The sequence below is a fragment of the Diuraphis noxia genome, unplaced genomic scaffold (assembly GCF_037042655.1).
Source record: "Diuraphis noxia isolate RWA-SAM2 unplaced genomic scaffold, SU_Dnox_SAM2 contig0003, whole genome shotgun sequence".
Lineage (NCBI taxonomy): Eukaryota > Metazoa > Arthropoda > Insecta > Hemiptera > Aphididae > Diuraphis > Diuraphis noxia.
The window spans coordinates 49,164,126-49,190,028 of record NW_028301713.1 but is presented as its reverse complement, the minus strand read 5'-3'; the positions used below and the strand labels follow the sequence as shown (position 1 = coordinate 49,190,028).

At 29.5% G+C, this 25,903-nt stretch overlaps 2 protein-coding genes across 6 annotated transcripts; both read right to left on the bottom strand.

The window, feature by feature from the left end:
* Positions 1 to 393: 393 nt before the first annotated feature.
* LOC107164240 (uncharacterized) lies at positions 394 to 10,123 on the bottom strand. Of its 3 annotated transcripts, XM_015511991.2 has the most exons (5): positions 10,019 to 10,123; positions 5,475 to 5,572; positions 4,809 to 5,396; positions 2,089 to 3,036; positions 394 to 892 (listed from the first exon to the last, which is right to left on the bottom strand). In XM_015511991.2, exons 3-5 carry the CDS (start codon positions 5,393 to 5,395, stop codon positions 700 to 702), a joined length of 1,728 nt encoding a protein of 575 aa, XP_015367477.2. In that variant the 5' UTR covers position 5,396; positions 5,475 to 5,572; positions 10,019 to 10,123; the 3' UTR covers positions 394 to 699. The 3 variants fall into 3 exon arrangements, with proteins under 3 accessions (XP_015367477.2, XP_015367476.2, XP_089080186.1); XM_015511990.2 differs by having other exon boundaries at positions 4,809 to 5,572; XM_089224060.1 differs by lacking the exon at positions 5,475 to 5,572 and having other exon boundaries at positions 10,019 to 10,089.
* A 3,022-nt stretch (positions 10,124 to 13,145) lies between these two features.
* On the bottom strand, positions 13,146 to 24,562 carry rb (adaptor related protein complex 3 subunit ruby). Of its 3 annotated transcripts, none has more exons than XM_089222246.1 (20): positions 24,231 to 24,562; positions 23,967 to 24,134; positions 23,228 to 23,303; positions 22,969 to 23,139; positions 22,732 to 22,892; positions 22,212 to 22,314; positions 21,911 to 22,057; positions 21,688 to 21,849; positions 20,736 to 20,888; positions 20,482 to 20,675; positions 17,360 to 17,433; positions 17,036 to 17,256; positions 16,626 to 16,884; positions 16,063 to 16,364; positions 15,817 to 15,979; positions 15,243 to 15,361; positions 14,944 to 15,135; positions 14,012 to 14,243; positions 13,720 to 13,849; positions 13,146 to 13,529 (listed from the first exon to the last, which is right to left on the bottom strand). In XM_089222246.1, the coding sequence occupies exons 2-20, from the start codon at positions 24,125 to 24,127 to the stop codon at positions 13,382 to 13,384; spliced, it is 3,168 nt and encodes a 1,055-aa protein (XP_089078372.1). In that variant the 5' UTR covers positions 24,128 to 24,134; positions 24,231 to 24,562; the 3' UTR covers positions 13,146 to 13,381. The 3 variants fall into 3 exon arrangements, with proteins under 3 accessions (XP_089078372.1, XP_089078371.1, XP_089078370.1); XM_089222245.1 differs by having other exon boundaries at positions 23,967 to 24,106; XM_089222244.1 differs by lacking the exon at positions 24,231 to 24,562 and having other exon boundaries at positions 23,967 to 24,169.
* Positions 24,563 to 25,903: the final 1,341 nt, after the last annotated feature.

Genomic DNA, 25,903 nt, shown 5'->3' with positions numbered 1-25,903 from the left:
TCTGGAAAACTGAGTTTGTCCCTAAGCACTGAGAAATTTATTAAGCAATAAATGATCTCTTATACGTTATTAAAAAATATTTATTTAAAATTAAAAATGAATAAATACCTATACAATTTTTTTAAATATTATTATAGAACATTAATTCTCATTAGTAATATATCTAGGTACTGTTGAATATGGTAAATTACTGGGATCTATCTACAGGGAACAATATTCTACTTTTTTTTTTCTAACTATAGTGTTTACTATAGACTATAGTATTTTTTTATGCTGTAAACAACGGTGCAACCAGAATTCAATATTCAGATTTAGTTTTCAATTCGTACTCCATTGGTATTTACTATATAAGGTTAAATTCTTAAATTGTATATTAAATGATTACAAAAATTGTTTTGATTTAAGATAAAGTTTTGTTTGTTCATCTAGGACCTATAGGCTATAGGGTTATAGGTATAAGTTTAAATATGATTTATTAATAAATAATGTTTGCAAAATTATCCGGACCATTCTCATGAAAAATTCCTAAAAACGCAATTGCTTAAGTTTAAGTATAATGATAGTATAGGTATAGAATCACATTTTGATTTAACACATTGGTCGATGTTATAGTTATTATGCTCGCGAATTGTTATTTATATAAAATTCAATATTACAAATATATTACCTAAAATATCTTATACATTTTTTTAACACCTTTTATTTTGGTATTTTCGTAGTATTTTCATTTGGAGTGATCCTGGTATTGTTTTGAACACTAGTTGAATTGCCGATCGTAGAAATATCTAAGCTCACAGAGTGCGTGGGTGATACTTCATCTTGAGTCGATACTTCCGTCCAACTTGTCATAAATTGATGAGTGTTGATGTTGTTCTTTATACTCTCGTAGTAGCTAAAAAAACATTTTCATTTCACAATTAAAAACATACAAACAGTGTCTAGGAGTGACTAGAAGTACTTCGGCACGGGCAAAGAAAATTTTAACGACCAAACAATTTGTCACTCGTTGCATTTAATTATGAATAATTTTACAGCCATTACGTACATTTATAAAATTCTCAACAATTATATTCTTTTTACATTAAAATTTAATACAATTGTATTATTACATAAATTCATCATACACTACATCCACAAAATAGTGAATTTCTTAGTTTCACCACATTCGTAGTTTATAAAAAGTCATAAACTATTATTACTGATGAATGAATGAAATATGATATAATATGATATATTAAACATTTGTTGCATTATGGTAAATTATTATTATTATTATTATTATTGTTTTAAATGTTTTATTAGTTCGGACACATATATTTCATACAATGGCTCTTTTTCTACATAATATATTAAAAGCAGACTCCACATTTCCTATCTTAAATTTGATTTTAATCTCGTTTTTATTAGTTTCGGATTACTAAAGCCTAAAAGTCCATTTGCAGTTAACGTCTGACACTATATATCACCAGATATTGGTGGAAAAGTAAAATTTTCAGAATTACATACAATTCCAATTGCGACAAAATTAATAGATACAAAGATTCATTAGATCTATTGGCAGGATATAGGCTAAGTTAAAAAGTGATAGGCCCAAATAACATTCAATTGAATATTTGAATTGTCAGACTCTTCTCAATAAAACGAATAAATGTACTTAATGATAAACTAAATTGAATGTCGTTGTAAGATTATTACTTAGTATATAAGATCTATAAGATAATTTGTCACCCCCCCCCCCAAAAAAAAAAAAAAATTAACGAGGGATTAATACTTTGGATTTTTTAGTTTGATCTACTGGCTCCCAAAATTACCAACTAGATTCACTTTCCTACCAAAAAATATTTCGAAGACGAAAATTCGAATATTTTTTCTTCTATAGAATTTATGTAGGGACACATATAAAACGCCAGCGTCGAACGTTAGTACATTCATTACTCAACTCAAAAAATAAATAAAAATATACTCTTGAAAATCAAAAATGTGACCTTAAATCTCAAAATACGAGTGAAAGTTGTTGCTAAATTAAACAGAAAATATGCACCACATAACATTTGTTGCTCAAGCCAATGCAATTATTATATTACATACCCGTTGGACGGCGGTTTGTTCTGTGTTTGTTGTTGTTGCCCGTACCGAGTGGACGACGGTTGTTGCTGTTGTGGAGACCGATACTGCTGTTCGTACCGCATGGATGGCGGCGGCGCCATCGGCTGTTGCTGTTCGATGCGTGTGTGCATCGGCATGTAAGTTTCATACCGCATCGGCTTTTGCGGCGGTTCGTACCGCATGTGCTGCTGCACCATCGGCTTGTTACGCTCGTCATACCGCATAGCCGGCGACTGCTGATCGAGGTACGGTTTTGGATCGACGTCGATGATCGTGAATCTCGGTGGCGGCACCATCGGTGGTGAGCCGTTTTGCTGCCGATCGCCCCTTACGTCGATCACTCCAGAATGGACGACCGCCACCTCCGGATACTTGTCGCTGTTGTACAAGTTGTTATTTCCCCCACCGCCGCCGCCACCGCTGCTACCACCACCACTTCTGTAGGGCTTTTGCAATGGCACTTCGACTAAATCCTTGTCCCACGATGATCCCCTGTTGTCCCACGACGATCCCCTGTTGTCCCACGAGCTGCCTCCGTCTCCACCGAGCGGCTCTCTGTCCCACGAGCCGCTGCCTCTGTTGAGCGGTTCCCTGTCCCACGAACCACTTCCCCTGGTTAACGGTTCCCTGTCCCAGGAAAACGACGGCGCGCCTTTGTTAATGTTGTTGAACGACACCCGATCCTTGTCCCAAGATGACGACGACCAGCTCTTGTAGAATGGTTCGGCCCAGGACGCGAACTTTGACGTTAGCTCGTTGGGCCGGTAATACGAATCGCGAAACTCGGCCGGTTCGTCATATCTGCTGTTGTACACGCCGTTGACACCAACACCGATGATACCACTTCCTCCCTGTATACCACCACCGCGGTTGTAAGCGTTTTCGTAAGACGTCAATCGGCTACGTTGCAAGCTATCCGGTGGAGATTTCCTACGAATGAAACATATACAGTGTCAAAGATCAAATTTTTCAAATAAAATATATCCAACTAATTACATATTTTCCGTAATAATTATTAAGTAGACACTTTTTGTTCGCAAAGTTATGCCACTCTGATCAATGTTTATAGCCTTATAGGTGATCAATCTTATTGTGTTAGTGATTGAGTAAAAGTATTTAAATGCATTTTAGAGCTCTCAATATACGTATGTTAAATAATTTCAATCTTTAGTTTATACATTTATATTTCATTTTTAATTCTATCAAGTTAAATAAAAATTAAAAATACATTTGAGTTAAAAAATATAATTTATGTGAAACTACGAAATATTACAAATTTCCAAAAAGTTTTGTTTTTATATATCTCGATTGAATACATCAGGTAGTATGGATTTAGTAATTTATTGATCGAGTCTAGTACACAGTACTAAAAATTGTTATTACTTTATTAGGTACACTCAACTATATAAGTTAAGTTACAAGAAACAAAAATGATAGGCACCTAATTTTATAAATTTTTAATAACTACTATTAGCGTATTTCTGAACCATTATCTAATGCGTATATATGTTTAGAATAATATACCTACCTACTCATTTCGTCTTCGTGTGCCATATACCCAATTTTATCACATAATTTTTACTTCGAAAAAATTATTGTATTAACAGTTATTTACATAGTTACACCAATTGATACGGTGTAGAATAGCGTAGGAAATACGATTATATTTGGCATTTTAAGACATCAAGACATCAACAGAAGGCCCTTCTAGAATACTGAGTAAATCTTTTATGAGAAATAGGGCCTCATTTTGGGTTTTTTCATCTGGGCTGCATTGTTATATTTACAGCACTATTTAAAATGTCTAGTCTCTAGTTTGCTTCATAAAATTAGTGCGAGATATGAAAATGCTAAAAAAAGTATATTCTATTTATATGGTTAAAAAAATGGTATGTAGACAATTTGAAAGTACCTATGTAACTTCTTTTAACCGCGAGCAGAACCCTATACTTAGGAATTTTAGAAGCTGGAGCTAATTTTTTGGTGTAACCTGTAACCCCTCTACCTAAATTATAAATTCAGTTGTTTTTACTATATCGTTTTTTATATTCAATTTAGTTCTAAGATTATAAATGTATTATATCTATAATGGTTTATCTATAAATAATTATTTAATGTTGATTAGTATAAATAAAACGTATGTGACTGTATTACGGTCAAAGGCGCCGCGAGGGGGTGCAATTGCACTGCCCCCAAGCAAAAGCCCCCTGACTTTAAAAAAAAAAAATTGTTATTATGGTATTGAAAAGATTTTTTTGCATAATTATCTATTAAAAACTTTGTATCCGACGAAAAAACAAAAATAACTTTGTATCGTCATATAATTTGAAAAATAATTTCTACGTATTTAACTAAAATAATTTAAACATTAATTAGAAATCAAAGTATACACTATGCACGATGCACCCCCCTGACAAAAAATCCTGGCGGCGCCTGTGGTTACGGTAATATATTTAGCCCTATAATAATTATGTATGGACCTAGTTCTGCAGTCTCACTACCTAATCAGGCAACTGCTAGCGAATACTCAAAAATCTAAGTGGTATATAGATACACTTTTGAAAACCGGTACCTGTAGCTTTACCTATACTTGAATACCTTTAAAAGTGCCTTTTATAACGTTACTGTAGGTATATTATACGATACACATTTCAAACTTTCAGTGTACCTATAATATTATATTATTAACTGCGGTTACGTACCTGTTGGAGTCTTGCAGTTGCCTGAAATCAGCGGAAAAGGGACCGGGGCCGAGCGCAAACGGATCAGCTGAATAAGCGGCCGAAGGCGTAGGGTAACCGGACGGTGGCCGGATCACGTCCGGCAGTGTCGCGTAGTAAATGATCCGTTTGGACGTCCTCTGCACGGCCGGCTGCTGCTGGCGCGAGTGCTGGTAAAAGCTACTGTCCCGCTGCTGATGGTAGAACGCTGCACCGGCCGCCGCTAGAGGAGGCTGAGTCGACGGTAGCTCTTCGACGCGCGAGTACACGTTGATTTCGGGCCTAGGTCGCTGCCGTTCCGCCCAGCCGTTGGACGTGACAAACTTGTGGTTCCGCGGGTTCCGCACCTCCACTTCGGCGGATCTAAGGTACCGATCGCACGGTGATGTGCCGTTGTTGACGTCACCGCTGTCGGACACCAATGCGGACGGCGGTGATCGGTTGTCGTCGTCGTTGGTCCTCGCTTCAGGCGCGTGTGCCGCCGATTTTATCTGCGCGACGTCCGCCGAAACGATTGGTCGCAGCGACCAGACTACGGACAACAGGACCACCAACAGTATCTCCTTCATCCTGTCACGAATACCGCGGTAATCAAAACGACTTAGTGGTCGACGTTTTATAAACCGAATTTATGTACTTAGGTAATACCTTAGCTTGTCAGCTGGTATATGTGTAATACCTATTACTGGCTGTGTGTAATATTATATATTAATATATTACACCCAGTGCACTATTCGCCGTCAAATCTGTAGGAAATTATTAAACGAATATAACATTAATTTTATAATAAAATATTTATATAATAATAGGTCACATCGTTGTCGAGGTCGAGTTACAAACTACAATAATATGATAGTCATTGTTATAATTTTCGTTTTTTATATTTTTGTGAATAACAAACGGAAAAGATTGAGAATTATTATTATTAATATCGATAAGCATAAATGTTTAATTTGCCGTGAAATATTTGATGGTTAATAGGTTAGGGTATACAATTATCGGTTTATAGATTATTGCAGATGCAGTGAACAGATTTTCTGCTGTGATATTATAGATAATAATATGATGAAACTTAAATTTTCAAAATAACGTAATATAATACGTACGAGTATGTATATAAATTCATGAAAATTATTGGTTCTGGTTTTTTTGTAGCCCCACCCATGGAGAATGAAAACTTTGTTACTCCGTCAATATAATAATAAATATAGAATATTTTTAAAACATTTTTCGACCCTTGTATTTACACAAGTTTCAAAACATATCCGTTATTATTTTAATAATACCTACTTTAAATGTTTTGTTTAGTTAACATTTTATTTTTTCTTAGGTATTTTAATATTGTTATAATTAATATTAGAAATATTTTAAGAGCATATTAAAATTGTATTAAAAACGTTTCCCATAATATTATTTAAATAAGATACCCAATAATATTACTCCACGATGTAATATTTTAACAGGCAACGTGCGTGTATAGTGTATTAGTATTATAGATACTACTCTGTTACCTTAAAGGCTTAAAATATAACTAAAGACGAATGTATGTTCCTACACATGACCTAACAAGTTAAAAAAATAAATACATTTGTTAGTTCTTACAAAAATATAAAAATGAAATTTTTCCTATATAGTAAAAAAGATTATGTAGTTCCTACATATCTATGCGTGACTGGCATAAAAAATATTATTGAATAGAATTACATATTTTATATATGATTATATTATATTTCATTAATTAATATCATATGAATGATAAACCTACTTTTTGAAACAAGAATTAACATTTATATAAGCCATATTGTAAAATATTACATATTTTTTTTTACAGTTATATGAAATATTATACAAAATATGGGATTATATTAAGTATATTGAATCGAAAAATGGATGAAAATTAAATATAATTACACATAACACCTAATATTTGTATCTTCCATGTAGGAATTCACATTCGCATCTTTTTTTATCATGTAGAAAATTGCACATTTCATATGTATAGGAATTTACGTATGGAATCTTTTTTCTGTAAATAATAAATATATAGATAATAGATATTGAATGTAAAAAATGTAAATAATTATTTATAATATTGTTAGTCGATACCTAAAAATAAGGGTCATGTGAAGCCAAGTTATTTTTATAAATTTTATGAGAAACTTATCCCCCTAAAAAAAAGCATATATACAATTGCGCCTATCTCCCATGTGGATAACACAATGTATATGTATACCTAGTAGGTATTACCTACCTATCACAAACAACAGTTATACGCGCGTATATAATGTATTGTGTATGTTTGTGTGTTATAAGGTAATGGTGTGTGTATAATTAGTATCATCGCATAATATTTTATTGTTATGCTCAAGAATTGCACAACTATATAGACCGAAAATTCGAATCGCGTATATATATATATACTCTTGATTAGGTACCTATATATATATTTATGAATCATATTGAATCCAAAACTAGGTCATTATCGTCATCGACGAATACACGGATGAATTATTGTAATACAATAATAATATTAATAACTATAATAATATAGCTGGTTGTATTCTGCAGTACACGTAGCCCGTGGGTACAAGTTTATGCTTCGCACACCGAGGTCTGCTGCTATAATATAGTGAGGCGCGTCATGGTACACGACTCACCCATGCGATCGAACCCGGCAGTAGTCGTTTCTTTATTCGGAGGAATCACGGTTTGGTGAACCCTCATCCTCCGCGCCCTTTATAACGCAGACTGGAAAATCGCGGTTTGCCTCGTGGAAAATTGGTTTTTGCTGTTCTAATTAGCGATTTTGTGCGACGGATTGTCGAAAAAACGCAGATTTTTTCCCTCCGGTGAATATAATCGGTATGAAACGATTTTACTCGGGGACGACAAACAAAAAACAACAATCGAATAGTTTTCTAAAACTTTTTTTACAAACACTAATATATAATTCGCTGTCGAATTATAATGTCAAATAAACTTTGCCCGTATAATAATATCAATAAAATAATAACTGAACATTTAAAAATTTTTTTTTTAAAGGTACCCTTACACAAATTAACACATAACATTAGATACCGTAATCACCTCAACACGACTATAATATTTTATAACAGCCAACCGTGTGACCACATATATGATAATTTTAAATTGATTGTAAATGCCGAGCTAATTTATTTATTGTTCCAGTATTCCAATTTATCTTAGCCTAAATTCCCAATCAATCGATTGTTAATTTCTTGCACGTGTTTTAATTTATTAAATGTGCCTTTAAAAAAACCTAACCTTATAAGATATTATCTCATATTATTTTCTCATGATATATTTTATTATAATTTATGTGCCTATGTTATATGATGGAGGTACCTATACCTATATTAAAATCGTCATGACCCGTAAAGTGTTAATGATCCAACAGTCTAAGTTCAAACGTGTATACAATACGCATAAGTGCATAACCCGTCTTGTTAATGCTATTAATGCAGGATGTATATTGTATAATACAAAATGAAAGACAAAGAACAATATAGAATCATAAGTTAGGTACCTATATATATCATATATTTATTTCTTCCGTGGATGATCCGTACCTGATAATGTCACTCTAAATAAATAATTAGACCGTTCATATTATACGATACTTAATCGCAATCTAATCGTACGCAATCTCTCTCAAACACTAGACAAAACTATTTAATTGTATGAAACTATAAAAATCATATAATAAGAATTAAGAAGATTATGCAAAAACAATGTAATAGACAATTTAAATACTACGGCTATACCACTGTAGTAGGTGCTATACGCATATATGTATTGTTATACAATATAATAATAATTAATAGGTATGAATATACTTATTTAATTATTTTCGCGCTATGTATAAGCTAGCTGTCCCTAGGGCCTAGATACTAGATAGACTGTACGGTATATGTAGGTCTGAAATATTGTTCTAATAGTTCTATTCATTATACATATACGAGTCTAGACTAAGCCATACATATTAATTGGGTATAATTATTAATTTTAAATATTTGTCTATTACTTATATCAGTTAAATTATAATTTATAATATAATATCGTATAGCAGATTACATTGATATTGATTTAATTATAATTATTATTTTGTTTAAACTGTACCTAATAAAAATATAACATTTGAGTTAAGTAGGTGTTTTTTGAATTCACCACAAAATTTTGTTAATTTAAAAAAAAATACTAAGTATTATATTATGTATTATATATTATATATATTATATATTATACTATGTATTCTACCTATTAACTGATATTCAACAAAAATTATTGGGCCTAATTATATAACTAAGTGATATTTTTAATAGCTTCTGTTGCAAGACTAAATTTACTACGAAAAATGTAATCATGAACCAAATTCACATTTTCCTGAACATATCGTAATTATTAATTATACATATTAATGTTTTTAGAATTAGCTTATGCAAGACTTGACTACATGATAGAATAAAAAGCAAACACCTAAATATTATTGTTGTTAGCTAGGTTTATTCCGTATATTATTTATACCTATTTGAAACATATATCGCAGATTACAGGCCTTCGAACTTAGTCATATTTATACTTCTTCTGCGGCAAGACGAGTTATGCAATTATTTTAAACATTTCGAAGAATGGCTAGCTCAAAGAAAAAAATACTGCTTTATGAGTTCACACAGTTGCATTGCAGCAGCACGCGTAAAGGTAAACCTAGTTAATTAATACTTAACTTTATATATTACACGGTTTCGTGGGAAATATGAAATTCTAAACAGAAGCATTGAACTACATTAACAACTGTTAATATTTTAGCCGTTAAAATGCTGTGTGTACCGGCTGGTATAGATGTAGGTACCGTAAAAACTCAAATATTCGAATGTAAGTATCGATTATGTCATTTGTATTCTATACACCACAAAATACGAATAGAAACAATTTAAAATCTAAAAAAAATATAATAATCAATCATATCTAAACAATTTTTAATACATTTATAATCTTTTTCTAAACGTCGCATAAAAAACAACACCCCGCAGTAACATTCACATACATCTCAAACATGCAGGGTTGTATATAAAATAAATAATTACACGAATAGTATGGTGTGAACAAAATATAATAGCAAAATAACAGTAAAAAGTCGTAAAGCAGAGTAGATAGGTAATATTGTTACTCACTTGATTAATATAGAGTACGAATGGATTGCAGACGTCCGACGACTGCGATGCGGCAAACACTGTGTGCGATATAAAATCTTTTCGCGGACGAAGGCTAATGCCTCTTATAGTCTCTATTATAAATACTGTAAATACCACCACCGTTGTCTTGCAGTGATGAGAACAATACTACAGTTTTAATTCTTTGCATATCTTATGTATACAGAGTGAATCGTTGCTCAACCCTCCCCCCCTCCACCATTATTCCTTCATTAATGGATTTTTATTGAAATTTTAAGTACCTATACGTCTTAAAGATCATAATTTTAAACATTTAGATTTTTCGAATAGATAAAAATGTACAGTAAAAAAGTTTGATTCTCGTTTCAAAAAACAAATTTATATACCTATTGTGACAGGAAATTCCTTAAATTCCTTGAATTATTATAAATATAGTCCCTATAGTATGGACACCAAGATACCTACTTAAAAATTACATTGATCATGCATGGTGGAACCACTCTGTATATAATATACATTATACACATATCGCGTTAATGATGAACTGTAACTGCAGTTATTGCAGACTGTAGTATACATACACTACATACCTATTAATTATTATTTATTAGGTAGGTATATGTATACTTATATAATTATATATATATATTTGGTACACTTAGAACCGCAGCTAGAGGATGTTCTCCGCAGCTGAATATAGATATTAAGATATTTGCAGCAAGTCTAGCTTGGTATTATACAAATAAAATGAAAACATAATTAACGATCCGGATCAAAAGAAAATATATAGGTATAGACGTATAGTATCTGTACAGGACTTGGTTCGTACACGTTCATATTGTTGGTATGAGTAGGTATCTATAATTATATAGATTAAAATATATTCTTATTTGATTAGGTGAAACGCATGTTTAGCTGTAACATTTGCATCGGACATTTGTTATTTGTAATCCGTTCAAGCGGTGTTGACCAGTTTCTCTCACATATTTTTATATTATTATACACGATTATATCTAGTACTAACCCGTCAAATAGGGGAGGTAAATATATAAATAACAAATTATAGTCATTTGAACATAATTCGAATTTTGTAAAATCTATTACCTAGTCGTTATTACAAAACATAGGTATACATGATATACATTACAAAATATTAATAATATATCTGAATTGCTTACCATCATTTTAAACTATTTTTTATCATATGCATTTTTTTATATTACAAAATACAATAGGTACCTATAATTATCTATTATATAATATGTAGCAAATATCGAAAAAAAATCATTTTATAGTTCTATACTGTTTTAATTTGTTGACAAATTACATTGTATGCCGTACCTATTTATTCTTTTATTAAATATACCGTTATTATTATTATTTACACATTTACTACTACTATTTTACAGGATGGTAATTTTGTGTAAGCACTATATTATGCGAATGAAACTGGTTCATTTTGCCCTGGATAGTTTAAGGGGAATAGATATGAGAAAGCCGAGAAAGGGTACTTTTGAGTGTAACTGATTCATGCTCCCCTCAAAGTATATACTTCGATTCACTTAGAAAAAACTCGATAACTCTTTCCATAAATCAGCACACACATTATTGTATATTTGGTGGCATTTGCAATTGTATTTAAAATTAATTATTTCACAAGTTGAACTTTTTTTTATAAATTTACTTTTATACTCAGGCTTAAGCTTGTGAGACTAAAATAATTTATGCGGTTAACGGGTTAACCGTTATGTATTAATTATTATATAATTTATAAAATTTACAACTATTATCAAAATTTTCATAATCTATTTGGTGCAGAATCATTGTAAAATGTATTTTATATTCAACTTATATCGTTATTTACAAGTATTATAGGTACACGTATATAACTTTTTAGTTTATCTTCATTGTAGATTTTTTTTTTAATTTTATACCAAAATACTTAAATAATATTATTATATTATTGTTTATACTTACATATTTCTATTTTTACACACTTTTCTTAAGGTCGCTTTCACGTCTGTTTGTCTGTAATCAAATCTTGCGCGCTCGATTTGAGGAACTTTTTGACGATGAAAAATTCTGAAAATTGGTATAGACCTTGGTCTTGGATGACAATACAATAATCCGTTGTCATTTTGGGACACGGACCTCCAGGTAGGTGATGATGGGTGTGCAGTCATCTCCGAGGAAGTAAAGGTACGGTCTCTGGGTCAAGACGGGTTAACCTAACCATTACTCGCCGAAAAAAAATCAGCGTTGCATGATAATATTATATGATATATGTATGATAAACGTTTAATAAAAAAATTTACTTTCAACTAAAAAGTAGAAAATAAAAAAATAAAAATAAATTTTATTTTTTTAAACACACATTCCTATAAAAACATATTTAAAAAAATATAAATTCATATAAATAATATTAAATATATATATTAAATTGTACTTAAAAATAATGAAAAATATACTGATGAAAAATTTAAAAGTGTGTGGTGCATCATACAAAACATTTAAAGCCGAGCTAAGTCTCACATACACTTCTTTGTTCAAACCTGTTTATAAGATAGTGACTGGGAGTATATGTCTAGTGTAAGAGCACCACACACTTTTAAATTTTTCATTATTTTTAAGTACAATTTAATATATATATTTATATTTTTTAAAACATGTTTTATAGGAAAGTGTGTTTAAAAAAAAATTTTTTTTTTAATTTTTTTTTTTAACTCAACAACAATAGATCCACAATATCATAATAATATAATAAATTAAAATAACATAATATGGTGTGTATGTCAAGATGCTGTTATGATAAATAAGATTTTATAATAGGTAGGTAATAACTAATATCTTTACCAATTACAGATAACAATCTTTAGGATAATGAAAAAAAGTAATAAAAAACTTTCAATCGTATAAATGTTTATTTTTACACTTTTTTTATACATAAATATTTTGTTTTGAAGTATACATTAAAATTTAAAATAATTTAATAATTAAAGTAAAAATATATTATAAGAATTCACTTATATTGATAAAAATTTATAAAAAATGTAATTTATAATTTTAAATGTATAGATTTGATTATATTTTATAAAATATATAAAAATGTTCAATATATGTATATATATTTCATGAATTATTACATTCATATCGATTATATACATATTTTTTAATAACAAGATACCTAAGCTATTAAGTTGAAATATAATATAACAATTTGGGAAAATTTAAAAAAATAACAAATGTTATGATTAAAGATTACTCTATGCATAAAATTATTTTAAATTACAAAATAACATAATGTATTGGAATAGTTATTTATATATATCATTAATAAACAATGGACATTTATTAGTTTGATATTCAATGAGACAACAACCCTTTTATTTCGTTTAAAAGTACCGAACCAATGACCATTTTCTCACAATTAACACATACCGTTGCCAAAGACTCATGTTTGGTAATAGTAAGTAACACAAGACAATTAGATGACAATGTCTGACCACTGAACCTGAAACATAAACATCAGTTATAATAATTAAAATTGTCCACTAGAATGAAACATTATTTTTGGAATTACCAAAACGTGAAAAAACAAATTATTTATATTACTACATTAGGTATTTCCTATGGGTTAAAGATTATTATTTTAAACATAGTTTTTTTCTTCTAACACGTAATATTCACAAACGTATAGGTACCTGAATATATTTTGTTCTTCAGTAATAACACGCGCAACGTTGAATATTTCAAATACAGCTTTCTGGATATCTAGATTGACATTTTTCAAAGTGACTTGTGCCATGTGCTCGTTCATCCCTTTAAGTTTTACTGAATACAAAATATTATTATCATTTAGTGTAAAAACTAAACACACGCAATGTTTAAAGTCGGAGCTCGTTTATTTTGGTTTTACAATTGAAACGATTTCAATAATGAAAAGGGAAAATAAATCAGGATCTGCCTAGTTATTTTAGTTTTAGTATGGTTTACCTTGTTCGCCATTAAAGTCGTCCTCGCTCATGGACAGCGGCTGAACGAGTTCACCTGCAGGCACGCGCAATACAACTTCGCTTTTACGTTCCATACCAGCAGTAAACCAGGATACTTCCAAAACGAGAGGTTGAATAGAATCCTTGTAGTCCACTCCGAGTGCACCCAGGGTGACCGAACCCGGTAACAATTGCATGATCGGTGCCGAATTATGAATACTCAAGTCAGAATTCTAAATAAGTAAACAAAATTAATTATTTTAATAATATAAGTCCCTTATACCAACAGATACGTAATACCGCAGAGTATAAACATTTGTCTGCAGAAAGTAGTCGTGATGTGGGGGCTATGGGATATAGCTAATAATTCCATTGTTAATTGTATAATGTAATGTGTAACGACGAAGTAAGAACTATGTAAACCTTATATGTATCTACTAAACGTACATACGATTCAAAATCGAGATAAATGATTATATTAGAATTACCTATTATATTCTAACATAGATTATGTGGTCTATTCGTCTATACTCTATATTATATGTGACAATAAAAAAATATGATATATATATGCTGATTTCGCCTACCGAACAGGCGTACATAACATTTGGTGATCGCAGATAATGGAGATAGTCTCCCTCTAGGTATACACATTTAAACTATATACATAGGTACAGAATGTATAACAGTATAGGAAATAAGAATTGACTAATAAAATTATAGTTATAACTACAACTATCTAATATCTTTTGTTGTAAGAATAGAAATCAATTATTTTTAATAATAATGTAAAAAACAATTGATTAAGACTAAAATAATGAATATTTAATTACATTTATCAGCAGTTATTTCTATTTCACGCTATATTTAAACGTTGATTATAGCTATATATGTAATTGTGAGTGTATGTGTATATATACAATTTTCGATTACCTTTTGAGTCCAGTGAATGTTGGTGAGCGCTTCTTTATTATCGTGATTAGTTAAAGTCAATTCCACGCTAACCATTTTCGACATCGCGTGAGGACTTCTCGTGAATCGCGCCAATATACTGAGTTCGTTGTGTCCGTTAATTTTGTTCAATATTTCAGTTTTCACCGATGGCACGAAACTTGGAGCTACTATCTATATATAAACACAATACACGATGGTAAGAATTTTTAACAAACGTACCAGTTATCACATACGCGAAGCGGTGTACTAAGAGCTTCGATATAAACAGTTGAATGTACCTTTCTGAAATTTTCTAAAGTTGATTTTGAAACGGGAAATGACGACGGTTGATTGCTGCTAGACGGAGAGAGAATATTTCCAAACGACGGTACCAACGTAGTTTGTCCAACTGGGGCGACTAAGTTTATTCGAATGGGGAAAAAAAAATCATTATTTTATTACGACCAACACCTTTAAGGCTATTTAAATGTAAGGTAAATATTTGAGCGGTTTCAGTTAAATTTAAAATAACTTGAAATCTATGGTTTTTTGTTTTTGAGTTAGTTACTACAAAAACACAAAATAGATTTTGAGTTTTTTTAATTTTGACCCCCAAAATACTAATTAGATTCACTATCCTACCAAAAAAAATACTAAAGTGGAAAATTAAGTTTTTCAAAAGGTAGTGACAGATAGAAAAAAAATATTCTAAAAACAATATATTCATTTCTTTGCTCAGATTTAAATTTCACATCATTGTGTGTAAATTGTGGGGATCCTTCTCCTTGACCCCCTCCCCCGTATATACACCACTTACCTACTATAGGCATGCAAAAAAACTGAATACATAATCAACAAATTTTAAAAACTCACAATCATCTAGTTCCAACAACAGGTCTACATTGCTCTTAGCTGACGGTTTGGAGACATTTTTTTGAACGGCAACAGTTTGTTCGTCACTGCTATCGCTCTCGACAGATTCACTGTCTGAACTATTTACGTCGGAATCCATGAAACGTCCAGGATTTTTGTTCACCTATTTTATACATTTTAAACCATATTACCAATATCGTTTGATAAAATATCATTATTTCCCATTTAGCCCTCTAATAATTTTACCTCTGATTCAATTTTTTCATAGGTAGAATCCGACGACGAGTCTGTGGAATCGTCGTCAGAATCGTCCGATTCTTCTGAACTATCGTCGGAATTGTTTTCGGAATCGGAATAAAACGTTTTATTCTTATTGATGGTTGTCCGTTCGGCCTTCTGTTTAACCGGCTTTTCTTGTTCTTCTGGTATGGCCACGCAACGAACGCTCGAGTCCGTCGGTAAATCGGGGAACTGAGGTAAATCTTGGTATCCGATTGCTCGGCTATTGATGTAATGTGATAGAGACCCCATTTGATATTCTTCTCGATCTACGATTTTAATTCAAGTATTATTATAATATTAGTTTAAGGTTCGGATTTAAATACAATATGATACCTAAATGTTAATTAATATCATAAGTGAACCAGATGAACTACCGGTAATACGTAAAATCTACAACCAACTTAACCCTCAAAAAATATTAATGATTATATTGATGATCGACAAATATAATTTAAGTATTACAATTAATCTTTACAACAACTTGCAACTAGTAGTTAATTTAGTAAACAATAAAAACGATTAATTACCAACGAAATTGGACTGAAGTAATGGAGCGGGTTTTTCGGCCAAAAATATATTATTTGCGTGTTTGCTCAATACGCTGTCCTTGAATTGTTCGGGAGGAAACAGTATGTTGTTCAAAAATCTTGAACGATCTCGAATATCGTAGTTTTGATCGTATTTGGCCTGTTTTAACACATACTGGCATAATAAAGTTGTCTGCGCAGGATTCGTTAAGAACAATTTGACCGCTAAGTTCATTATTTGTAATTTCACTATATCTTCCTATATGCACAGACACACACATAAAAAACGGTAAATTAAAATATCCATATTTCGGCAACTCGTGGTCAGTACAATAATACGATATATGCACATTATACATTGTTTATAGATACACCACATTATTGAATCCTTTTAAAAGTACAAATTTTACCTCAGTAACGTATGTTTTTGCAACTTTCCGGAGCACATCGGGTGCTATCGTGGACACCAATTGTGAGTACTCTCCGAGTAACCACAAAATTGAGGCCCTCGCTTGGGGCACGGCTATGGAGTCCATCAATCGAGCCATGTGTCGTATTATATCGCAATGGGCTTCGGGTTGGTTTTGCAACAGTTTTTTAATAACGACAACGCTTTCAGCTACTACCGCTTCTAAAAATAAAAATCAATTATATCAATAATAAAAAAAACTAACGCGCAATGTACACTCATAATTTATGTACAGGCGATCTATAATGTTACTGGGAATTATTACCATCGCGGCTCGATAACATAGAGACCAATCCACTAAGACACGTCTCTGTGACTTCTTTGATGTTCGAAGCACATCTGAAAATAAAAATTTCCATATTATGGTTACACGTCAACTCTGCAGCCGTAAATCAAAATAATATAATACACACACATTATGTGTATCTTAATATTTTACAAGTGCTGTGGTTTTTTTTTATTCCGTTCAATAAAATTAAATAGAATTTCAAAAAAATTAAAAATCCATTCAAGTAATTATAATTTTTTTTAAGCATGCTGTTGTACCAACAACAAAACTTATTTAATTTTTTTAACGATAATAACCCTTTTTATGGTATTTATTATTTTTCTGAAAAAAATTGACGTAATGGTCTGCCAATTTTCAACTTAATTTTCTAAATTTATTAATTTTTCAATTGAAATAATATTGAAATAAGTAAATATATAAGTTTATTAATTATTTACCAATTTGTGTAGAGAAATCGATTATTTAAAATTAACGAAATGCTTTTTTTTATCGCATTATTCATTACATTTTTATTATAAGTTTATTTAAAACAAAAATTATTCAGCACTATAAAATTAAATATTAAAATCATTCCAACTAAAACTATTACTGCGAATTCACCAAAGTTTAAAAGATCATAGATAATAAAAAGTAAACAAAATTGATAATTCAACCATTGAAATTTTAAGAAAAATAAGCTGCAATAACAAAATCCATTAGGAAGATACATTTGTTGTCAATGTTCTGTTGGGAGTGATTTTGCATAATTTTAATGAGTAGATATTATGTTATTCAATATACATATTTCGAAAAATTTCGAAAAATTAATCGACATTAATTATTTATCAATAAACTTATACTGAAGCTATAATCATAATATTATTACTTTTTATAGATAACTGACTACCTCACATTTGATATGGATTGTGGATTGATCTACAAGGAAATTAATTTCGGGGAGAATGTATAGGTACCTTGCAGGCTTAAGGAATGCTGTTTAATTGAAAGCAAATTATTAGATAATGCTGCAATATATTAGAATAGAGAAATTTAATGCATGTTGATAGGTTCGATGTTCTTGGATAGGAAATCGAGATCACGAATGGAATCGGAAAAATGATTAATCGAGCGTATACAAATTGTAAGAGAATGTGATTTCTTGTCGTTAATGGCTATCACAATACTAAAAAAAAGCATATTATAATAATATAAACCGTAATATTTACAAACACAATCGTTCAATGCAGTCGCCTTCGTTAGAAATATATAAATACTGGAGGAAGTTAACAAGTGGGTGAAATAAACGGAAAACAAAGCGGTAAATTCCACTAAAATAATAAGATTAACAAATTATTATCTATATCCTAGGTTAAGCTATAAATTTGGTCAAATTCCTAAACTAAAATAATATTACAAATAAATCCACAGCATACAAAATGTTTAGGTTATTTAATTCGATTTAAGTGTATTTGATACAAATTAACTCACGGGTTTTCTAAAGTAATAAAAACGTATAAAAATGTCTAGTATATTTTTCTAAATTTTTATTATATTTATACTTTTGTTTGATTTTTTTATGCCAATCATTATTTTTCCTTGACCTCTTTTTTAATTATTGTTTTTACTCTTATTAAATCAACTGGAAACAATGCTCGAACAATGTCTCCATATTTTTTATCAATAAACTTATTATTTCCTTTTCGTCAAGTTATGTTGTGATATAAAATTATAAACGTAAAAAATAAAATTACATTGAATTTCGCTATAGGGTTTTGATGATTATCCCATAAGATCATATTATTATCAATAGGTTCAGCTATTAGCTAATAGATCAGCACACTGAACATATTATGTAGTAATAAACAGTCAAAAATCTAAATATATATTCTTTAATTGTTGCAATTCAAAATTATTAACCGTGTTTACTTTAAATTTTCACGCCATCATTGGTCGACTTCCCTTTCCCGTCAATCAAATCTCATCAAATTTGCTTATTGTACAACATATAAATACAGATTGTATATAAATAAAATATTGTTTCAATTAATAAAAAAAAAGTATTCCTTAGGTATGGGTATTTTAACTTTCAAAATATTTCTTTTTTGTGCTATTTGTAGACATTTGAAATACCTATAAGCCTTTTTTTAAATTTCTATTTATAAATGAAAATGTTTATGTTTGTAAGTAAAAAAGTATGAACATCAAAACTAGATTTCTCCAAAACTGTTTATAATATAACAATTAATAGAATCAAAAATTCTTAATCACTATTTTATATAAGCGTTAGCGCTAAAACATCTATGGAATTCGTCAAAATATAAAAAAATGTAAATAATTTTAAAGTAACCACAGTCATATTTATTAGCGATTAAAGTTCAAATTTATATGACAGGATATTTCAACAATAAATAACGATTTAAATTGTTTTATTGTAAATCAAAAACATGAGTCATAGATATCTGTTCATCGCATATATTATTATATACTATATACACAGTTAAAGTTTCAAATAATGTAGATTGTAGATTCATTTTAGCTATTTATATGTTATACCAATCTATAGTATTTACTTTTGTTATTTAAGTTAATAACAGTTATTAATATAATAAGCATAATTCATTTGACAAAAATTAATTCCTAGGTTAGGGTACCTATATCACTTATATTTTATAACAAATAACAATACCATTTATAAATATAATATAGCAAAATAATCAGATAATATTATAAACTGACATTATGATTTTATCCTTTACAATAACTTATCATTGTGTTAAAATTTAACACAACTATTATAGTGACCTAGCCAATGATGTGTGGTAGGTACATTATTGGCATACTATACAGCCTAGTGAGTTCCCTGATTTTCTTTAATTCATATTATGAACTACCCTAAAACCATTCAATTTAACATCCACTAAATTTTATAGGTACTGTTATAAATATTTTATAAAATGTATGTAGACTTTGTTTTAATACTATAATAAGTAAGCAAAACAGCTAAAATCTGAAATACAATAAAGCTAATTGCTAATTTCTGAATATGAATATATATAATATAAAACTACCAGTCTGTTACAAAATTACATAATACTTTATTCTTATAATATACAATTTACCTTCCAATAGCTTGGATAGCAGCAGCAACAAACTGTTTATCTGTGCTAGAAATGTATGTTTGAACTTCTCTAAGTATTGTCGATATACTTGTTTCATTTGCCAAATTTGTCATGATGTCGAGTTTTAATAATTTTATGTGTGTAGGATCATTTGATCTGACAAAAAAACTTTTTAAATATGGTTCAAACATATTCTGAAAATATAAAGTTTGTAAATAACAAAGTATTTTACTAATTTTGTCAAAAATAAATACCTTTCTAGTTATTGAAATAGATGCGATGGAATTCAGTACAACTGATTGAACTTCTCTATGACTTCTTAACAAGCGGATTAATGCTTTAGCAATTACATTAACCTCTGATTTAGGAGCTAAATGATGATATAACTGTGCGACACTCATCACCACCTAATAATGTATACAAAAGTAAAGGAAATATTTATCAACTATTACACATGTATATCTTAATTAATTATGTCTTGAAGATTATATAATATTATTAATATACATTATCAAACTATATTTGGTTAGGTAATAATTGTATGATGTCTATTCATATTAAACCTAAATTATTTTATACCATAAAATGTATGGCGATAAATTAACTTACTTTTATAAATAATTATAATACATTTAGATAATATGGTCGATAAGTAGAAGTTGTAAAGGAGATTTTAAGACCTAATTAGATTATTAAACAACTTCTGTGTGTGTGTTAAAGGTTTATGCAATATGTTATGTGTATTATAATTTGATAATTTTGTTAGCTTTGCTTTGGTTTGAATAAGAATAATTTAACTATCTTGGAGGCAAGGTATGATGAATATTTTTGTGGTGGCCTGGCCCCTGTATGTAGTTTCATATTATGTAATGTAACTAAATGGTTTGGGACCTTTTGACTTACTCGAGAAGAATAGTCTTACAGGGCTACCTAGACTTCCTCCCCTGTACAGCATTAAAATTCTAAATAATATTATTTATTTTGTATTTAAACACACCGGTGCTTTTTAATATTTTTGGCACTGCAATCTAAATTTCAAAAAACCCAATAATAGGAATTGTATAATGATTTTAAGGATTCATATTTAAAAAGTTTGTAGTATTTTACAGTTAAAAAACATGGACTTTTCAGTTCTTGAACCTATGGTTTGAAAAACGCTGATGTATACAAAAAAAAAAAAACATTAAATATTTAATAATAATTTACAGCGGCGTTTCTGCTTTGTAATAGGGGCTTAGCATTTCTAAGCAAAAGACGATGGTCTTGATCCAACACAGTTGATTTATCATCAACACCAGCCTCCTCACAACTAGATAAGTCAGAGCTATCCAAGGTGGAATTTTGGATTTTTGTACAATCATTAGTATCCTGTAAATATATAATATGATTAATTTATTTAGTTCATTAAACATTTTTATATTATTCTTACATTTTTATTTGGATTAACAAATTGAGTACGTCCATATCTAGTTAACATGTTTACAATAATCACTTGTCCCCATTCATCAATATCGACCAACAGATTGCAAAGTTTTCTATATATTTTGTGAATAAGATCAATTCTCTCTGGACAAACCTAGATAATTATTTATAATAACATTTTGTTCCATATTTTATTTATTATAAATGTAATAATATAAAACATAACTAAATTTAGTTCTCGTTGAAATGAATAATTTCCATCTAAAAGGTGAAATAACATTATATTGTACAAAATCTTAATAAAGTACCTCTTCAAATGCCATAACTGTTGATCCAACTACAAGTGTTGATTTATCTGCTAATAATTTTTCAATTACTGTAATAAGCTCTTCTTTCTGATCAGGGTCCAAACTAAAAAAAAAAAAAATAAATAAACAACAATTTTAAAATTATTTTATTTTTTTGTTTAAATTAATTTAAAGCAATCTACAGTCAAGTCAATCCTATTTATGATTCTGACATTTGGTACATAAGTAGGTACCCTATATCCAAGAATGAGCCCCAGGAAGCCTTTTTTTAATTTTGCATTTTAAAGAGGGGCACATGTTTATTAAAATTATTTATAATTTTAGACCTGTATTTTATATTTGGTCAAAGCAACTCAAATAACTGTGTTAAAAATCTGTCCATTTTACATTTAAAGGAGTTTAAAAAAGGGTAAATCATTTAATTCATCGTAGGCAGCAATATGTATGATCAGCGGGTAAATAATTAAAGGGAAATATGTAACAATACCAATTGTTCAAAATAAAAGATGTCAATTATTACCAATATAATTTGGGAATAGCATGAGCGGCAGTCTTACGGACATATGGTGACATGTCAGCAGCAGAATCTTTAATGGCTAACATGACAATAGGAACAATCATCACAACTCTTATACTCGACAATACTCTCAGAGCAGATGCTCGTATTAGTTGATTTGGATCCTAAAATTAAAAATTAAAATATACATCACTCGCTATTTTAAAATAGCTTATATTATTTTCATTTAAAATATACTACCTTTAATGCTCTCTGGAATGTAGATATGGATAAAAGTGCTAAATCTTGTTGTTGTTCAGCATAACGAACCAAGTAAACATACACTAGTTTTTTTACTTCAATATTTTTAGAGACTACATTTTTAACAACAGCTGGAAACAGTTCAGACGCATCTCTTCCTTTGGCAATCATCTAAAATTTGAAAAATTTGAAAAGAATAATTTCATCAAACATTTTGATATTTCAATTCGTCCAGTAATAAATTTTATTTTTATATTACACCAATAATTCTTTTCATAGCTTCCAACTTTGGTCCATCCTTTGCAGAATCTAACATTTGTTTCAAATCGTCATGCCTGGCAACAATATTATTACTTAAATGTGTATATTTTTTATATAATAAATAATTATTTATTTCTTTAAAATATAATTAATATAACTAATATACCTAATGCAAGAATTTGAATGTTATAGCTCTTTATTTTAAATTTATTGATAGATAATTAACATTTAAGAAATTGCATGTCAATTGCAGCGGCGTAAATCTAGGGGGACAGGGGGGGGCAACTGTCCCCCTTCATTTGGTAGGTAGGTGGTCAATTGATTGATACTCGATGGTCAATTTTCAGACATTACAATAAGCATACATCAATACACTTATATTATATTATATTTTTATTTGATACATTTTAATATTATTATTTATATGTAAATGAGCACAGTGAAATTGTTTTTTTAATAGGTGGGTATTGAATACTTTTGTTTTGCCCCCCCCTCCCATAATTTGAATTAGTTTGTACCTCTGGTCAATTGATAATAAATATTGAATATAATAATTATTATTATGTATATAGTATATTTTCTTTCTTTAAATTTTAATAGTTTTTTTAGTAAAATACTTTAGTAGACATTTGATTTATAATAATTAAAAAATTGGATAAGAAACAACAAATTGCTTATATTAGTTATAATGTAAAATAAATTGTATTTTTCAATGTTCATAGATAGTAGAATCTTACTTTTTATAATCAGACACAAAAAATGATGACAGTCCTCCTGAAGCTGGATCACTTGCATAATCACCATCCCCAGTCGAGGACGATGACAGTCCATTCTTGTCATATGTTCCATTGGTGCCACTTGACATGTTACTGTAATTCTGTGGTGAAATTGAAAGCATTGAAGATCTTGGTAGTACGTGGATCATTATAACGAGATATTTAATTTAAATTCTAATAATGTACCCACTGATCCTAAATGAATAATGGTAATTGTTTACTTACAGTTACTGATGAAGAATTCATATAGACAATGCGATCCAATAAGAATCAATAAGTAGTTAATTCAATTATTCAAAAATAAATCTGTTGTAAGCTTTAAAGACTATATTACTATTATAGTGGATTAAGTTAAAACGTATAGCAATAAATAGTAAAGCCTATTATTATACAGGCAGGTGTTGGTGACTTGGTGTCAGAGTCAGATAAACTTGTGCTTAATGCTTACTGCTTACAACTGCAGCTGTTGTAGACTTGTAGTGCTGTCTACTTGTTGTCCTGTTAAAATTAATGTTAGTTGTTTAAGTTGTTATCATCGCTTTTAACGGAGACCGTGTGTGAAATACGTAGGTTTTTGATAAGAAACTGATTAACATTGTAACGAATACTAACGATTGATATTATTATATAAATGAATTTGATAAAAAACTGATTGATATTGCAATGATTGCAGATTGATCTTATTATCTTAGTTATTATTAAAATGGATAGGACATGGCGGACATGCCTGTTACCCATACCTAAAGTCACAATGCTAAAACCACTTGATATAAAAATTTACTGTTTAATAGTTTTATTGAATTGAGACATTGACTACCTAATAATACCATGTAGGTATTGTTTTGTAGTTCATAGGTGTAGGCGTATACTCGTAATACTAAAACCGATCCGATGTATTATTTTTTTTGGTTCCATAAACCAATACATTGGTTCAGAACATGATAGGTAGAAAGCCCGAAAGACAGGTAGTAAGTACAATAGGTAGATACAAGAATAACAATTTTAGTTATATTAATATAGTGCCTATAAAATATCATACACTGACAAATCGTCTTCGCACAGAATCGTTTTTCGTATACAATTATATTATTTAATTCAAATTGAATAACATTCATTACAGTAACCCACTTGTAACCTACTGAACCTACAACTTACTGCGGAGCGACATTCACTTATACCCGATTTTTTTAGTTTTAAATTCTGAGTGAAGAAATGTATAGGTATGTTAATTTTACAACGATGTGTCTATTTTTTTCATATTTCAATATTTGATATTTTCAAATTTTATTTATTTCCAAACATTAGACAAAAATAAATCAATAACTTAAAAATCTTTAAAATTGAATATAACAATAGATTCTTAATTAGTTGATATTTTGAAAATTTGAAAAATATTTGGATATTATAAGCACAATTTTTACAATTATTTGAAATTATTATTCGTCATAATCAGAAAAATTTAAAAATTAATTCAATTATTTACCTAATATCATATTAAAATTTCTATTAGTAAAATAAACAACATATAAAATACTCGGTTATATATGATGATAATCATCTTCGCTCTGCAGAATATAATTGACTTTATATGTCAGTACTCACTATTCAGTTGCATACAACTTAATGCTTATCGCTTATGTATATATATATCTATATTTAAACGCAAATTACTAATTTTAGTATAGTTAAGTATTTAGTTAAAGTTAAATAAGCGTATAAATGATTTTTCGAAGTAATTCAAAACATACTAATTGTATGGATTTAAAATTTTCTGCCATTAATCATTATATGTATATAACTGTGTGTCTGTGTATCTGCACATTTTACTTTATAGAGGGTTTAATTGTGCATGAAAATTATCTGTACAATTCATCAAATCATTAATTTGATAATCCTTC

Coding starts and splice junctions, on each gene's coding strand:
- rb (XM_089222244.1), bottom strand. CDS start 24,154: ATGATCCACGTACTACCAAGATCTTCAATGCTTTCAATTTCACCACAG. Junction 20,889..21,687: donor TACAAAGCAGAAACGCCGCT/GTAAATTATTAT, acceptor ATACATTATTAG/GTGGTGATGAGTGTCGCACA. Junction 17,434..20,481: donor GCTATCCAAGCTATTGGAAG/GTAAATTGTATA, acceptor TTTTATTTTCAG/ATGTGCTTCGAACATCAAAG.
- LOC107164240 (XM_015511990.2), bottom strand. CDS start 5,395: ATGAAGGAGATACTGTTGGTGGTCCTGTTGTCCGTAGTCTGGTCGCTG. Junction 3,037..4,808: donor CAACTGCAAGACTCCAACAG/GTACGTAACCGC, acceptor TTTCATTCGTAG/GAAATCTCCACCGGATAGCT. Junction 893..2,088: donor AACAAACCGCCGTCCAACGG/GTATGTAATATA, acceptor ATGTTTTTTTAG/CTACTACGAGAGTATAAAGA.